Source organism: Carettochelys insculpta, chromosome 3 (assembly GCF_033958435.1).
Source record: "Carettochelys insculpta isolate YL-2023 chromosome 3, ASM3395843v1, whole genome shotgun sequence".
Taxonomy (NCBI): Eukaryota; Metazoa; Chordata; order Testudines; family Carettochelyidae; genus Carettochelys; species Carettochelys insculpta.
In genome coordinates, this window is record NC_134139.1 from 103,907,142 (window position 1) to 103,925,179 (window position 18,038).

Genomic DNA, 18,038 nt, shown 5'->3' on the forward strand with positions numbered 1-18,038 from the left:
CCACAGGTGTCTAACTGCGGTGTAGACATACTTAGGACTCAGCTATTTTAGGATAACTACAGAATATACAAACTAAACTCAACACTTTCATGTATTAGAAGCCAATGCAGCTTATAAAGCCACTCTATATCCCCCAAAGTATGGGTCATCAATACAGCACAAATTTAGTTGAAAGAAACATCAGGAACAGGGCATCTAGAAGATTTTAGTGGTTTGTCCACATGAAGTAAAATATAAAAAAAAGTGTGAGAACCTTCCTGGTTTGAAATATTCAGACTGCTTCAAACTTTCAGACAAAAATTAGTTTGAAAAGATTTTAAAATGGTTCAAAGAGCTAAGATGAAAGCTGTGTTCAAATATAAAGTGAATAACGTTTAAACTATTTTTAGAACTTGCATGACAAAGTGACGGGTACACAGGGAAGTAAGTCCTAATTATAAGCACTTATTCCCATCCTATTGCAATCATCCTGCTCAGATTTCCATTTGCCCTCTCCACATCTTACGAATTTTGACTACGAGCAGATCAGATTTTTTTATACAAATTCTCCTCTATGATGCTTATTGAGGAAAATCAGATGGAGGATGCTGTAAACAAACAGCAGACAGCCCACATGGATGAAGGTAAGTCCCTAGGTTCCCCTACAGGACATACCTGACTGAAGTTTTGTCAAATTAATTTAATATCCCTTAAGGCTCTAAAAGAATTAGAATTTAGAAAAATGCTGAGTATTAGAGAAAACACACTTGCTTTCCACTATATGCTCCCTTTAATGATGAGGATGACCTGACGAGCATAAGAATGGTCATACAGAGTCAGACCAAAAGTCCATTTAGCCCAGTATCCTGTCTTCAAACAGTGGCCAATGCCAGCTGCCCCTGAGGGAGTGAACAGAACAAATAATGATGAAGTGATCAATCCTGTTGCCCATTCCCAGCTTCAGACAGAGGCTAAGGACACAGTGCAAACAGGGTTAACTCAGTATCATAAATATCATGGAGTACACACTAACACTGCTACCTCTCTGTTACTATTGAGCACGCAGGCCGTATAACCGAATAAGTCATTTTGTTAGTCTTTAAATTGCTACATTTCTGCTGTTTTGTTTTGTTGGAATCCAAACTAACACGTTTACCTCTCAAAACAAAAAAAGCAGTCATGCAGCACTTTAAAGACTAACAAAATAATTTATTACGTGATGACCTTTTGTGGAACAGACCCACTTCTTCAGACGTTTGTTTTGACAATACAGACTAACACGGCTATCTCTCTGTCAGTTACCTCTCTTACTATTCGGTATCATAAGGGTTGTTGTATATTTGGCTCAGAGTGATTTGATGACTTTTCCATTCTTTTTTGCCCTCAGTATTACAGATAACAGTGGACGAGGATACACTCAGTCTATGTCTAACTTGCAAGTGAATGATAAAACTTACATTATTCATTGGTGCTTGACCCCTGCATCCCCAAAAAAAGTTTTGCTGCAGAACGTGCAACTATAAATTCTGTTTTGTTGGCAGGAGCGCTCTCCTGTTCACAAATCAAAAGCCGCTTATGGGGTCTAGGAGTATTCTGTCATCAAAAATTCTGACAAACAGCATTTACACAAGCCAACTTTCAGCAAGAGGTCTGTGTCTATGCAGCGTTGTTGCTAAAAGCTGCATAGTGAAGACCCGTGGTATCCAACATACTAGTCACTAGTGGCTATTTGGCCGGTTGTGTGTTGGCTCATTGGCTTGAACAAGAAACATATTTTCAGAACAACGTGGCTAGTTCGCTACAGCATTAGCCACTATAGTGGTTACTGCTTCAAAACTGGTTGGACACCATGGGTGTGCACAAAGCCTCAATGTGACTGAAATCAGACAATCATTATACTCTCAAATGAACTCACAGGACAAGACAAAGACACCCTATTCACCTGTAGGTAAATACTTTTCACAAAGTGATCACTCTATATCTGACCCATCAGTTCTCAGTCTAATGGGAAAACTGCACAACACTTTCAAAAGATTATCCTGGTGACTTAAATTTCTCTCTCTCTCTCTCTCTCTCTCTCTCTCTCTCTCACACACACACAATTCAGTGAGCGAACAGACACACTCAATTTATGGCTTATCACAAATTCTAGCTTATTCTGTGACCCACTGAATCCCTGCTTTTATTCTATGACTGCAGAGCCGTGTCTACACGTGCACGCTACTTCGAAGTAGCGGCACTAACTTAGAAATAGCGCCCGTCACGGCTACACGCGCCGGGTGCTATTTCGAAGTTAACTTCGACGTTAGGCGGCGAGACGTCGAAGTCGCTAACCCCATGAGGGGATAGGAATAGCGCCCTACTTCGACGTTCAACGTCGAAGTAGGGACCGTGTAGTCGTTGCGCGTCCCGCAACTTTGAAATAGCGGGGTCCGCCATGGCGACCATCAGCTGAGGGGTCGAGAGATGCTCTTTCTCCAGCCCCTGCGGGGCTCTATGGTCATCGTGGGCAGCAGCCCTTAGCCCAGGGTTTCTGGCTGCTGCTGCAGCAGCTGGGGATCCATGCTGCAGGCACAGGGTCTGCAACCAGTTGTCAGCTCTGTGTATCTTGTGTTGTTTAGTGCAACTGTGTCTGGGAGGGGCCCTTTAAGGGAGCGGCTTGCTGTTGAGTCCGCCCTGTGACCCTGTCTGCAGCTGTGCCTGGCACCTTTATTTCGATGTGTGCTACTTTGGCGTGTAGACGTTCCATCGCAGCGCCTATTTCAATGTGGTGCCGCGCAACGTCGAAGTTGAACATCGACGTTGCCAGCCCTGGAGGATGTGAAGACGTTACTCATCGAAATAGCCTATTTCGATGTTGCTACATCGAAATAAGCTATTTCGATGTTGGCTTCACGTGTAGACGTAGCCCAGATGTGTTAACAGACCACTCTGTCTTGAATGGTCCCTTACAATATGTGATAACTACTTATGCGAAATAATTTCTGTTCCATCTTGCATTTTGCCATGATTCTGGGAGTTCCTTTCCCAGACTTAAAGAGCTCTGTGAGGCTACAAAGCTTGTCTGTCAGCAGCAGTAGTTAGTCCAATAAAAGGAATTATCTCATCCACCTTCTCCTTCCAAAAGTGCAGAAAGAGGTTGCCAGATAGGATCAAAGTTTGGATGTGAGAAATACCAGGTGACTGAGGGATGCTGTGTGACCTCCATGGGAAAAGTTTCTAAGTGTGGCATCCATACAGTCACTTGCAAAATTCCTCTGAATATACAGTTCAAAAATGCACACAAGAAAAGAAGCACACCCAACGCAAACACTCCTTACTGGAGGCCTTTCCAATGGTGAAAGAGCAGCGTTCAGCACCAGTAGAGGTATTGAAGAAACTCAAAAATGTGTACAGTTATCAAGAGAAAGTGGACACAAGAATGTTTCTCCATGCTGTATGTGCAAATTAGGCTTTCAGGTCTCTTCATGTCAATGGTACTCTAGTGACTAAGTCATCTGATACACATGTTTTGGCACTTCCAGTACACTACTTTCCAAAAAAGGAACACACAGATAACTCATGTGGATTGAAACACAACCAACAAGTTTCATTTCACTTGTGCATGCAATTTATTATACTCTTATTCTTGACTTCTGTAACATACGTCCTGCTGTACATGTATTGATAGCTTATCTGTCACCTTTGCGTGGTACTGGAAAAAACCCAATGGCTACGGTTACACTGAACCGAACTGATGGCAGCAGTATACAAATGGGCAGTCTCGAAAATGCATATTTGCTCATCAGCAGATGCTGCTGTTGGCAAAAAGAAAAGCAGTGCAAATGTGGTTCTGCTGGTGGAAACACCCCCTCCTTCCACTTTGTTGACAGTCTCTTATGCCCGGAAAAAAAACAGGCATAAAAGGCTGCCAACAAAGGGGGCATTTCACTGGAAGAAGCATGTTTACACTGCTTTTTTTTCCTGCTGGTGAGCAAATATGCAAATATGCAGCCATTTGCATTTTCAAGACTGCCCATTTGCATACTGCCGCCAGCAGTTCAGGTGAGTGTAACCAAAGCCAATATGTTTAATATTGTCAAAGGGAACTTGTCACTTCAGAGATCTTGCCACTTTGGGAGAGAATGATGTACAACCCGCAGTTTCTGCCACAAGGGAGTTGGTAACAGATGAAGTAAAATCAGCATGAGAAAGAAAGAAAAGTTACTCACCTGTAGTAACGACGGTTCTTCGAGATGTGTCCCCGTGGGTGCTCCACAATAGGTGTCGGGCTCGCCCGGTGCCGCAGATCGGAAATCTTCTAGCAGTTTCTCCTGGATCACGCATGCGCCGGCGCGTGCCGCTCCCCGGCGTGCCCCCGGCCACGTGCGCAATCCGGTCCCCGCCAGTTCCTTGACCAACCGCCTTGGATGCTCCTGAAAAACACGAGACAGAGATCCGAAGCGGGGAGGATGGGCAGGTGGTGGAGCACCCACGGGGACACATCTCGAAGAACCATCGTTACTACAGGTGAGTAACTTCTCTTTCTTCTTCGAGTGGTCCCCGTGGGTGCTCCACAATAGGTGACTACCCAGCAGTAACCCAAGTAAGGACGTGGGTAATCGGTTTATGTGCAGCTTGCCCCCGAGAGGACTGCTGTCGACAGACGGGTATCCTCTTCGAATACCGGATGCAGGGCATAATGCTTGGCAAAGGTGTCGTAGGATGACCAGGTCGCCCCTCTACAGATGTCTTTTAACGCGATGCCCTTGAAGAAGGTTGTTGACGCCGACGCCGCCACCGCCCTGGTGAAGTGAGCCTGGGCGGGGCCAGCAAAGGAGTCTTTCAAAGCTCGTAACACATTTTTATACAGGACACAATGTGCTTTGAGAGTCTCTGTGAAGAGAGACCTTCTCCTGTTGACCTGGGAGCGAGAGAGACTAGAAGCCTGTCCATTTTCCGGAAGGACTTAGTTCTGTCTATGAAGAAGGCCAACGCCCTCCTCACATCCAGGAGATGCAGGCGTGCCTCCTTGCCAGAGCTGTGAGGCTTCGGGTAAAACGAGGGTAAAACTATTGGCTCGTTAAGATGGAACTCCGAAGAGACTTTTGGAACAAAGGCTAGGTGCAGCCTTAAGGTTACCGCCTCCTTTGAGAATACTGTGCAGGGCGGCGTTGCCATCGCTGCTGCGAGGTCACTCACCCTGTGGGCTGACGTAATTACAAGGAGGAAGGTTGTTTTTATCCCAAGGAGATGTAGGGGAACTGTGGCTAATGGTTCAAAAGGTGGACCCAATAGCGTGCTGAGCACCAAGTCCAAATTCCACGATGGTGGAAGAGGTTTCCGAGGCGGGTACAGGTTTACCAGCCCCTTCAAGAACCTGGTAACGATAGGATGGGCGAAGACCGTGGGCCCTTCCTCTGTATGCTGAAAGGCTGATATAGCGGCGAGGTGGACCTTTAGCGAGGATAGAGAAAACCCACCTCTCTCGAGGTCCAATGAGTATTCTAGTATTACAGGTACAGGAACGTCAAGGGGAGCTAACTGCTTGGCGGAACACCAGGCTGTGAATCGAGACCATTTCTGCTTGTAAGTCCTCCTGGTGGAGGTCCTTCGGCTACATTCCAGAACTTGTTGTACTCCCTCCGTACACGTGCTCTCTAAGGAGCTGAGCCATGGATTAGCCATGCTTGTAGGCGCAGACCCTGAGGGTGCGGCTGCACTATGGACCCCTGAGCCTGCGTGAGTAAGTCCGGCGCCACCGTTAGAGGGAGCGGTGGGCAGTCCGACATGCGCAGAAGCAAGGGAAACCATTGCTGCCAATCCCAAGTCAGGACTATGAGTATCATGTGAGCTCTCTCCCTTCTGGCTTTCTGCAAGACCTTGTGGATAAGCGCTGTGGGGGGAAACGTGTAAAGTAGGGGGCCCCTCCATGAAAACATGGATGCGTCCCCCAGGGACCCCCGCCCCACTCCTGCCCTGGAGCAGTACTGGGGACACTTCTTGTTGTACTGGGGGGCAAACAGATCGATCTGGGGAAATCCCCACATACGAAAAATGTGCCGTAGCAGATCGGAGCGGATCTGCTATTCATGCGTGAGTGCGAAGCGCCTGCTCAGCTGATCTGCTTTCACAGTGTGAGCGCCCGGCAAGCACGAGGCTTTCAACGTTATGTTGTTGGCGGTGCACCAGTTCCACAATCGGACTGCTTCCGCACATAGGGCACAGGATCGTGCTCCTCCTTGTCGATTGATGTAAAACATAGTGGAGGTATTGTCGGTATTGATCCCGACTACTTTGCCATGTAGGTAATCTCGAAAATGTTTGCAGGCGTTGAACACTGCTCTGAGCTCCAGTATGTTTATGTGCAGTGTCTGTTCTGCAGGGGACGATAGCCCTTGCGTCACCTTGTCACCGATGTGCGCTCCCCATCCTATGTGGGAGGCGTCGGTAGTAAGAAAAATAGAAATTTGTGGTTGGTGCAAAGGGCACCCCCACTAGCAGATTCTTGGGGTTTTCCCACCATGCCAGGGATCTGTGCACCTCTGTTGTGGGCAACACCACCCTGTGGACAGTGTGGGATGCCAGTTTGTAAACGCTCGCCAGCCAATGCTGCAGGCTTCGCATGTGCAACCTGGCATTTTGTACCACAAACATCGCTGCCGCCATGTGGCCCAGCAGCTGTAAGCACGTTAAGACCGGCACCGTGGGGCTGTATGTGATGACTTGCACCAGCGAACTGATGGCGCGGAAGCGGGCATCGGGTAGGTACACCCTAGCTGTGATAGCGTGTATGCGTGCCCCTATGAACTCTATAACTTGTATGGGTTTGGTCTTTGACTTTGCGAGGTTGATGACTAGGCCCAGCGAAGAAAACGTGTCCGCTGTGACGCGTATCATGTGTGAGACCTCTGCCTTCGAGGTCCCTTTCAGCAGGCAGTCGTCCAGATATGGGAAAAATAAACACCCCCTGTGTGTGCAGGTAGGCTGACACCACTGCCAGGGTTTTGGTAAAGACTCCAGGGGGCCGAGGAGAGGCCGAACGGAAGAACCCTGTATTGGAAGTGCTCCTTGCCGACCGTGAAGCGGAGGAAGCGTCTGTGTGCCGGGTGGATTGTTATATGAAAGTAAGCATCTTGTAAGTCGAGGGCTGCAACCCAGTCTCCATCGTCCAGTGCCGTGAGTATCAAGGCAACTGTGATCATTCGAAAAATGTTGCTTGCGCAAGTAACGGCTGAGGCCCCGAAGATCTAAGATGGGCCTCCAGCCTCCTGTTTTCTTCACTGTTAGGAAGTAGCGTGAATAAAAACCTTCCCCTGGAATTCTTCCGGCACTCTTTCCACTGCCCCTATGAACATAAGGTGAGTCACCTTCTGCTTGAGCCTCGCCTCATGGGCAGCGCCCCTGAGGTGAGGCCTGGTGGGAGGCTTCGTCGGTGGAAGTGACTGGAAGGGGATCATGTAACTCGTGGCTATGATCTTCAGCACCCATTTGTCTGTGGTGATCTTTTGCCATTGGGAGTGGAACGGTCTGAGGCGATGATGGAACATGAGATGAGAGTGGCATTGAGCAATGGTATTGATAGTGCAGCCCCCGACATACCCGTCAAACTTGTCTTTGGGCCTGCCCCAAGGGTGTACGGCTTTGTTGAGAACGTCGCCTAGGAGTTCTGTACTGTTGCTGCTGTTGATGGTGCCCTTGGCCGTAGCCCCATTGATATTGAGCACGCTGTGGTTGTAAGCGTAGCGTCTTTGCTGAGGATAAAATTTTTTCCTCCTGTATGGGGGAGTATAAATGCCCAAGGTTCTAAGTGTAGCTCTCGAGTCCTTACTGGAGTGAGGGACCGAGTCGGTTGAGTCTGCAAACAGCTTTTGTGTATCAAAGGGAAGGTCCACGACCTTCGCCTGTAGGTCCCTAGGGATACCAGATGTCTGGAGCCAGGATTCTCTATGCATGACCACTGCTGTAGCCGTTGAACGTGCCGCCGTGTCTGCCACATCCAGGGCAATCTGGACTCCCGTCCGCGATGCTGCATAGCCCTCTTGAACAATCACCTTTAACACCGGCTTCTTGTCTTCCAGAAGTGAATCCATGAGGGGAGTAAGTCTGGAGTAATTATCAAAATTATGTTTAGCTAGGTGTGCCGCATAATTTGCCATTCTCAATAGCAGGGTAGAAGAGGAATACACCTTCCTGCCAAACAGCTCTAGCTTCTTAGCATCTTTGTCCAATCTCCCCGATTTGTACTGAGAAGCCTTCGACCTCTGCTGGGACGATTCGACCACCAAGGAATTTGGTTGTGGATGACTAAAGAGGAACTCCATGCTCTTTGCCGGGACGAAGTACTTCTTATCCGCTCTCTTGTTCGTAGGCGGGATAGAGGCCAGAGTCTGCCATATGGTCGTGACTGACTCCGTAATGGCTTCGTCCAGCGGAATAGCAGTTTTGGATGAAGCCAGAGGTCTCAAATTTTTCAGGAGTTTGTGATGTTTCTCCTGCACCTCTGCTGTTTGAATGTCTTGAGTGAAAGCCACCCTTTTAAATAGCTCCTGAAATTGTTTAAGGTCATCCAGGGAGACATCCCCAGGGGCCATGGCCTCATCTGGAAAGGATGAGGAGGAACCACTGGGGTAAACCTCCCTTGAGCCCTCAGGTTCCTGCGGTTGATGATACACTTGCTCCCTGGAGGATTGTGAAGGAAAGTCTCGGGGTTCTAAAACTAACTCCCCTTGAGACAGCTTTGTTTCCGCTCCCGATCGAGAGTGACCACAGGGGTATTAAGCGGCCGGGGGGCGGGGGGGAACCTGCCCCTGGATGTAGGCCTGCAGTGTCTGCATCCAGCATGATGAGGACGACCATAGCAGCATGGGCAAAGGTCCGGGGATGTAGACCTGGACCACCCATGGAGTGTGTACCCCCGATGTCTGGGAGAGCGAGACCTCCGCGACGACACAGATAGAGGTGAAACTGGCTTGTGAGAGTGCTCCAGGGGACCCACTCCCAGAATGGTGAAGGTGGCCCAAGCCATGGTGACATTGGTTGGAGGAACGGAGAAGGAGGTTCTGGATAAGCCGGTGGAGACACAGGCCTTCGGTGTGGCGTGTGTATCACAGGGGGAGGGCTTGGTGCTAACAGCAGTACAGCCCTGTCCGGAGATGGGCTGCAGTGCCGGGTTTTTGATTTCGCCTTGCCCCTGCCCTGCGGGGCTGGCACCGCCCCCTCCCGTGCCGGGGATCTCGGCCCCGCTGTCGGCGCTGCGCTCAGCACAATCAGCTGTGGTGCCGTGCGGGTAGCTTCCTCCGGCACCTGCAGGCTCTGTGCCTGGTGCCCCTGCACCATTGGTGCCACGGGGGCCGGTGCCGCCGGGTCCAGCGCTTGCCTCGCTGACGCTCTGGGTGCCACGCATGCCGGCTATTGTGTAACCGGAGGCTCAGCCTCTGCCACGTGCGCTGCCGCCTGCCTGAGTATGCGGCTGGGGGCTGTATGCGCCGCTCGTCCTGTTCGCTGAAAACGCCGGCAAGGATCGAGCCAGGGAGAGTTTCCTCCGTTTCTGCACCAAGGGAGTCAGAGAAGCTGCCTGCCTCTTCTGCAACCCAGAGGGCCCTTCTGGGTGAGGCTTCTCTGGCAAGTCCGGCTGGAGAGCCTTATCAACAAGAGCATTTTAAGCCTCATCTCTCCATCCTTCCTAGCCCTGGCTGTGAGCTTAGCACAGTGAGTGATTCCCCCATGCAGCGGATGCATTCGCTATGCCCAACGGAGCCTGGCATAGCTTCGCGGCATGACTCACACTTTTAAAACCTGAAGCGGCCATTGCAGTGAGTCCTTTACTGTTAATAGGGTACTTAGCACTTAATCCGTGCCTTTCCACCCCAAATAGAGATCACTGGCCTGAGGGGCAGCGGGCAGCCTAAATGGCCTTCACGTCCGCTCTTCTCTTCTCCGCTCCACTCCTTTTTTCTTTTCGGCTGATATTCTCTTTATCTTTGCTTTCTAACTCTCTCTTTTTTTTTTTTTTTTTAAAGTAACCAAAACAACAAATTACACGTAGAAAACCACTATTTAATCTGACTCTGGCCTTAGCCTGAGTGGATTCCGTCTGCAGCTGATGGCGGTTGAGAAGGAACTGGCAGGGACCGGATTGCGCACGTGGCCGGGGGCGCACAGGGGAGTGGTGTGCGCCGGCACATACGCGATCCAGGAGAAACTGCTGGAAGATTTCCGATCTGTGGCGCCAGGCGAGCCCGACACCTGTTGTGGAGCACCCACGGGGACCACTCGAAGAAGAAAAAGGGGATCCATACAGACCTGAATTATTCAATCTAGTCATCAGCAAAGATGAGTCACTGGCCAAACTCCCCCCATGTGAGGATAGTTTAGAAGAGTATGTCAAAAAAGCACCTTGGCAAAAAGATTTGAATATCTTTACACATAGAGAAATCAGATATTGGACCACTACTGCACTATTGGATGCAAAAATGAGGATGATGAACTTTTGTATTCCTCATGGGCCCAACGGCATCTGAGCTTCTAACACACCTTATTTGTGCCTGTAGTGGTGGGGAATGCTGAACAATCAACTACGTCTGTAGTCAGAACAATCTTCTCTACACAGAAGTACACAAATGCCATGTAAAGACTGTGGCAACCTACGCTCTCTTGACAAAGATTATAACGATGAACAAGATGATAATGTTGAATAGAAATGTCACCAGTGCTATTGCATTTCAGTGATAGCATACACATTCATGAGATTTTATTTTAGCCTTCATATTGTCATTGTGATGCTCTGAGATCACAAAGAAATCCAACTTCTATGTCCTAGAATAATATACAGTAATTAAAGTAACAGAAACAAATGCAAATATTTCCAAGCAGTTGTTTTAATATTTTGCTGTTGTCATTGTTTACCTCTGTTTCTATGGTAATGGCACCACTTAATATCTCATCTTAAAACAGACATACTAATAAACTTCCAAATGATGTATCATGTGCGTGTGTATAGCCAGTGTACATTAAGTTGACTAAATTGGTGGTGCCTGCTGGTCTCCTGCAATAGTCTGGCAAATCATAAATACATTTTCCCTTGTGTTAAAGAAACAAAAACCACACAGCACTTCTCCCTTACATTTATGCAACCTGCAAAAAGGACTCAAGTAAGAGAGAAATACTCCAATTAATGAGAATGTCTGCAAGTGCCAGCAAATAAAATTACTCTAAGTTTGGGAAGCTTAGTTAATCACGGATAAGTACAAAATAGAAAGAGGGGCAAAAGTGTAGGGGCTGCACTTATTAAGCTCTCTGGGATTGTAATGTAATCAGTTAGAGGCAGAGGAGGTCATAGGGCACTGGATTTCTGAATCTTAAAATGGTCTTAATCACATTTACTGGTAAGATCTCAAAGTTTATTCTATACTGAACCAGACAAAAGTGGATTTTTTGATTTGCTAGGAATTACAAAAATTGGAAAAAAAATTATTTTCAGGCAAACCAAAAATGCTTTTTTGCAGATTTTTCAGAAAAATCAAGATGCTAGAAAGCACTGAAACTCAGGTCAAATGAAATTCTTTGTTTTACTCTAATTTTGCACCTGCACCATTTTAACAAGCAAAAAAAGGTTAGATTCACAAATTTGCAAGAGGAGAAGGTGGTGATAGTGGCACTGCCCTTTTTATATGTTTTAACCCAGTACACAGGGTTCTTACCAAGGATGTGAGAGACAGGGTCAATTTAGAAGTCTAAAGAGTATTAAAATATAAGAACTCTACATGAAACCACAATATTTCAAGTATAAAAAAATGATCTTGCTATAAAGTTAGCATGTACTGGATTTGTATAGTACCCAGAATACTTGGGCCTCATGATGCAACTTTTTCAAAATACTGTTTCAATGTTGCATTAATACGATTACAAGGAAGAATGACTGTAAAGAAATGGGGTCCAGTGGAATGAGCTGACTATGGCTAATGCTATTATTTAGAAAAACCGAACCAGGATGTATAGAACATTAAATACTTTTATCTGTAGCATGGTTATTTTTTGGGATGTCTCCTAACAGTAACAGGTGACCTTCACGTACTAGGCCAGGGTTTCCCAAACTGTATATAGTTGGGATGCGTTTTTTTTTTCAGTCCCCTTTTTTACAGCCCCAAAATATAAATGCGTGTAAAAAAAAGAATGAAAAATGAATAAATTTTCACTGTTTATTATTTAGTCATACTAATAACAGTACATAGCAATAATTTGTATATTTTCGAAGGACCAGTATTTTTTTCCCAAGGACCAGTACTGGGCCGCAGACCACACTTTGGGAAACGCTGTACTAGGCTACAATGAAAATAGATAACCCAAGCAGCCTGCAATCTGAATTAAAACATTGCTTAAATTATGAACAGTTTTGGAAAATTTGGAAAATTAAAAGAGATTTCTAACACATTATGGCTGTGTCTACACTACAAAAACAATTTCAAAGTTGCATCTACACATTCTCAGGAACTGAGTAAGGACTTCGAAGTTGGGCTCCCTACCTAAATTAGAAGTGAGGGAAAATGAGTGTAGACTCTCTGCTGGCTACTTCGATGTAGTGCCTAACTTTGAAGTTAGTTCCTAGTGTAGACGCTCCCTACTTGTGCATGTGGAGGAAGGTGTTTGAAAGAAGGGTGAAGAGATTTAGTTCTAATTCTTAAACCTAACCCTTTCAATGCACTTTATACATAAAAATCAATTATGCTTCAAAACACACTGCTGAGTAATAAATTTAAATATTTAGCAGGGTATGCCACAGTATGATACCATAAATTAATCTATCTTGTACAAAGAGAAGTCTCAATAATAGGACAGTGCTCTACAGTCCTCGTATAAAATCTTTATTAGCACCACTAGGTTTACTGATTTAGCCAAGGCGTAGCTACTGAAGCTCTACTGCGCTGTACCACTCCAAAGGTTAAAACTTTACAATATCAAGAAACATCAACATATCCAGTGGCCTGTGATGTCTCAAACTTCGAGACATGTACTGATAAAGGGCATGCAAGAGTGAACGTCCTCAAAAAAAAAGGGGGTGGCGGGCAGAAACTTCACAACAGGTTTAAATACAAATAAGTCCCAAAAAAGTAAGATAACTTACCTAAATATATTCAATGAAGTGCTGCTGCTACCTTCTTAGTCAAAAAAACAAAAACAAAAACAAAAAAACACACATGACAACTGCATAACATCCTTTTCAGCATGCTGCTAGGAAAATGTTCACAAGCAGCATCCGTTAGGGCAGATATCATTCATAGTTGGCCACTGAGATACCCTTTGCATAGAGAAGAATCCACACCTTTGTAGCCAGTTAATGAAAAGCATGAATAATAATCCTGACAGCAAACCCTTAAGTGTGTCCAGCTGAGAACATTCTTCTTTTAGCATAACAAACATATCCTCTCTCTAATATACGAGACACAATCAAAAACAGATTTATCCTCCTATTCTCATGTAATAAAATACACTGTACCTCACAGTAAAATCATAGGAGCAGGAGGCCAATAAAGTTGCATGAAATGGTGAAAACTGCAAGAAAGAAAAAAATACTTAAAACAACCTTAGTTACATGTTTACCAACTTTCTAGAAATAAATAACGATAACTATGAAGACTGCTTAGCAAAGTATGACAACACCCTGCAACAGAACAGGCTGCTTACTTTAACAACTGCGCTTTTGCAACTATGCTTTAAACAATATAAAATCAACTGCACTACAATGGCACAATTCCATTTCATTGCAGTGGTTCCCTGTGGCAATATTATAGATTAGGCTATGTCTAGATTGCAGGGCTGTGTCGACAGAAGTTTGTGTCGGAAGGTATCTTGCCACAAAACTCCAGTCAAGAGATCACATCCAGACACCAAGGTGCATCAAAAGAGTGATCTGCTCTATCGACAGAGAGTAGCTGGACCGCCCGGCCACTCTGTCGGCAAAACAGCCAGCTGGAACCATGTCATCCAGGATTCTAGGTCACCAGCTCCTTCCAGAAGCCCTGCCAAGATGTGCACTTAAAGGGACCTCTCAGATGCCCGTTCCCTGCCTCTGCTGCAGGCGTGCCTACCTCCTCGAGGGACAGTATAGCTAGCACAGGGCTTTGTGTCTTTGTGGGCAATACAGCTGGTCCCTGGGAGCCATGTCACCAGCACTGCTCCTGGGCTTGCGGTGGCCCAACACCACCATGCTGCAGCAGCTGCTGAACTTTCTAACAACTGTCTTCCTCTGCCTCATTGAGGGTGAGCCCAAGATCACCTTCAGGGATGGTGCGCTGGCAGGACATTCACACGTGCACGCACGCGCGTGTGCATGCACACACACACACACACACACACACACACACACTCCCAGTGCACAGGCAGCTCTGGAGGTACCGCTCTAGTTTGGACTGGTGAGACTGGCTGGCCATGGAGCAGTGGGATGACCAGCAGTGGCTCCAGAACTTTCCACTGTAGCAGGACACCTTCCTGGAGCTCTGTGCCTGGCTTGCCCCCACCCTTCAGAGACACAACACCCAGCTATAGGCTGCCCATGCCTGTGGAGAAGCGGGTTGCAGTCACCCTCTGGAAGCTTGCCACCCCCAACAGGTACTGCTCAGTGGGCAAACAGTTCGGTGTGGGGCAGTCCACCACTGGGGCCCTCCTCATGGAAGCAATGAACTCTCGGGCTGCCGTCCCTGCATGGGTGTGTATGGGTGTATGCGTGTGTGTCACCAAAGGGGAAACTTTGGGAAGCAGGGTTGGGGGTGTGAAGGGTAGAGATAGGATGGAGGGGGAAATCCCATCTCTGGGGGACCGTACCATCCTACCCTCACACAGCGCTGCTGTTGGGGGGAGCAGCCTCATGGGGGTCTCCTAGAGAGCTGGGGACTACCCCAGGGCCTGGGGACTCCCTCCTTCAGTCCCTATCATGTGTGTTCCATCACCTCCCTCTGCAGGAAGTGATGGCCATCAACATGATCCTCCTGAGGAGGGTCATCCATTTGAAAGACCTTAACAAAGTTGCGGCCAGATTGGCTGTCCTCGGGTTTCCAAACTGTGTGAAGGCCGTCAACGGGACCCACATTCCAATCTGTGCCCTGGACAGCACTGCAGCCAAATACATCAACTTTTCCCTGGTGCTGCAGGCCCTGGTTGACCACCGTGGACAATTCACAGACATTTACTTTGGGTGGGTGGGCTGAGCACACAATGCCTGCATGTTCGGCAATTCCAGCCTGTGCCTGAGGCTGGAGGTGGGCACATTCATACTCCACCATGAGCTGCTGGCTGGGAACACGCAGATGCCCCTCCTGCCAAGACTGATGAAGCCCTATAATGGGCAGCTGGATCCCAGGTGGGAACTACCGAATGTCTGCCTGAACCATGCCAGGATCCAGGCCAAGTGCACATTCAGCTGCCTCAAGGCATAGTTCAGGCCCTTGCTGACCCACCACAACATGGGGGAGAGCAACAACTACCAAGTTGTGTTGACTTTTTGTGCACTGCAAAACACTGTGGAGCAGAAAGGAAAGCATTCCTCCCGAGGTGGGGGGCAGACACCAGCAGCAAGGGGCGTGTCTATGAGCAGCTGAGCACTGCCACCATCTGCCAGGCCTATCAGGATGGGCTGCGGATCTGGGAAGACCTGAGGGAGAGCTTCTCCCATGGACCCCAGTAACCATCCCTAACCCCCGCACAATGAGAAGGAATGCAGATGTGGTGAAGAAATCACCGTGTCTTAATGAACAAAAAATAACTTGTGCAAAAGGAAGAAACTGTTCTGTAGGTAACTATTTGAATGAAAGCGATGTGCAAACAACTGTACAGTGGGGAGCGGGCTTGAGACAGGGTGTGGCAGTAATCAGAACATGGAGGGGGCGGACTTGGGACAGGGTGGGGGGTCTCTGGGATCGTGTTGATCGCTGTGGTACACCCCCTGCTTGACAGGCTAGTGGCCAAGGGGGTTGTCCAGCTGCACAGGGGTGCCCTCATGGGTCGGGGGGTGGGCTGGGAGCAGCCTAGCCCTGCCTGGGGCCCACAGACACACCTGCATCTTGCAGCACGGTCTGAGAATGGGTGCTACCTCACAGCTGCGGGCCTGCCCATGTACTGGGTACCGCAGTCCTTGGTGTGTCTGGGATCAGGCCTGCACCCTTGTGGCTAGCCTGCTTCCAGCCATGTCAGGCACTGGCAGCCCCCTGCCCCTTCCACCCCATGCGGCACAGGTCTTGTCCAGCCTCCCACGAGCCTGGCAGCAGGATGCCACCTGTGCTCGGGGGCTGTCCGCTGGGTCTGCATGGTGCACACAACCACTGCACATGGTTCCATGTGCTGGGACTGTGGTGCAAGGTCCCACGTGAGCAGGCCAAGTGATGCAGGCTGTCTGCGCCTGCCTCCAATGCCTGGGGTATGTGACACACGGGGTACTCACCAGAGGGACCTTCGCCCAGTTCCAACAATGCCCAGGAGGTGGCCCGGTTGGCAGGGGATGGGTACAGGACGAGGATGAGGCCTCTGGCCTCCAAGTCTGGCTCCGTAGGCCTTGGGGTATGTAGGCATTCCTCCTCTGCCCACAAGTCCAGGAGGGCCTGGATTTCTGCCCTGCTCCAGGAGGGAGCACAGCATTTCGACTCCTGGGATGGCTCCTGCGACCCCTCAGGCTGCTCCCTTGCAGATCCTTGGGGATCTTGGGGGGCCTCTGCCTTCGCGTCTGGCTGCTGGGTGTGGCTGTGAGGGTGCTGCAGTGAGCAGCTTGTAGCTCTGCTGCTCACACATTCTCAGCTTCCTGCCACAGAGTTCCCCAGGCTCCCTGCAGCTTTAACAAGCCGGAACCATAGAGTGCTGATTGCTATGGACAAGGTGTCCATGGGGGCACCTGCACAGCCTCCCAGAAGCCTTTTCTGTTAACAGAAGGCCACCCACAGAACATTCAGACCGGCATTTTGTCGACAGATCTTCCTCAACAGAGGCGTTCTTCCTTGTGGTGAGTGAGGTAAGGCTGTCAACAAAAGCGCTGCACTCTGTCAACTTACTGTAGACAGAACACTCTTGGGAATCTGGATGCTCCGTGGGGTTTGTTGACAAAACCGTGCAATCTAGACACAGCCTTAAGGAGCAGACAGGGTTTCGTTAGGTATTTCCTTTGAGATAGTCATATAGCAGGCTACCGAACTTTACTGTGGACTGACACCTTGAATGCACTCTCAGGCTATGAAGAATGTTTCAATAAAGCCACGTGAAAATCCTGGACCCCTTCCACTTTTAGGGTGCCATAAATTAAAAGTGAATTCACTTCAAACTGGTAGAGCAGGGAAGTTTTAACCTCTGCCACAGTCCTAGTCTACCAATTTTGAGGCAAATGACAAGAAAGGGAGGAAAAACTGGGCTTATATGTTTGCAAGCTTAATTTTGGGGTGGCTTTGTTGCTCCTTTGTACTGCCTTTTACCCCTACAGCTCCTAAAATCCCTTTATATATAGAAATGCAGACTCAGCAAGCTCTATGCCTTATTCTATATAAACACTGCTACCTCTAGAGTGGAAAGCACAGAGCAATAATAAAACACAATTTAAGAAACGAATGAAGTAATATATTATTTTCATCTGAAACTACATGAAGAATTCACGTTGACCAGATTTTCTTTAAGTTCTTCATTCTGTGAAGGCCTTTACAATTAAAGTATCATCTCTTGAAGCTACTGTCTCTCACAACACCCCAGCAACTTGTTTTGAATGTCAAAATATTGCATGTGTGACCATTAGGAGTGGCTCTGAGCATAACTAGTCTGGGAACCATTAATCAAACAGAACACTTGGGGACCTTATTTGCCTTACTTTATTTCTAGCTCTTAAAATGCATCAATACTGTTTGCGTCACTGACACTTCAATAGAAATTGGACTCCATCAATAGCATAAGACAAAGAACTAAACTTACTTTTACTCTCCTTACAGCATAGGAATGGCCAAAGAGGGTGAATACTGGCTGCCGGACGTTCCTCAAATCCCAGCCTTTCAAACTGCAGTCAACTGCACCGGTTACCAGCAAATTCTAATTATTAAAAACCACACAAACACACACAT

General features: G+C 47.9%; 1 protein-coding gene across 4 annotated transcripts in view; it reads right to left on the bottom strand.

Annotated features, from left to right (window-relative positions):
• Positions 1-18,038, bottom strand: part of PEX7 (peroxisomal biogenesis factor 7) — a 79,515-nt gene that overhangs the window by 36,480 nt on the left and 24,997 nt on the right. For all 4 annotated transcript variants that reach the window (XM_074990485.1, XM_074990488.1, XM_074990487.1 and 1 more), the window contains exons 7-8: positions 17,893-18,006; positions 13,454-13,509 (exon numbers count right to left, since the gene is read on the bottom strand). In XM_074990485.1, the coding sequence (XP_074846586.1) occupies positions 13,454-13,509; positions 17,893-18,006 (170 nt within the window). The remainder of the gene's footprint in view (positions 1-13,453; positions 13,510-17,892; positions 18,007-18,038) is intronic.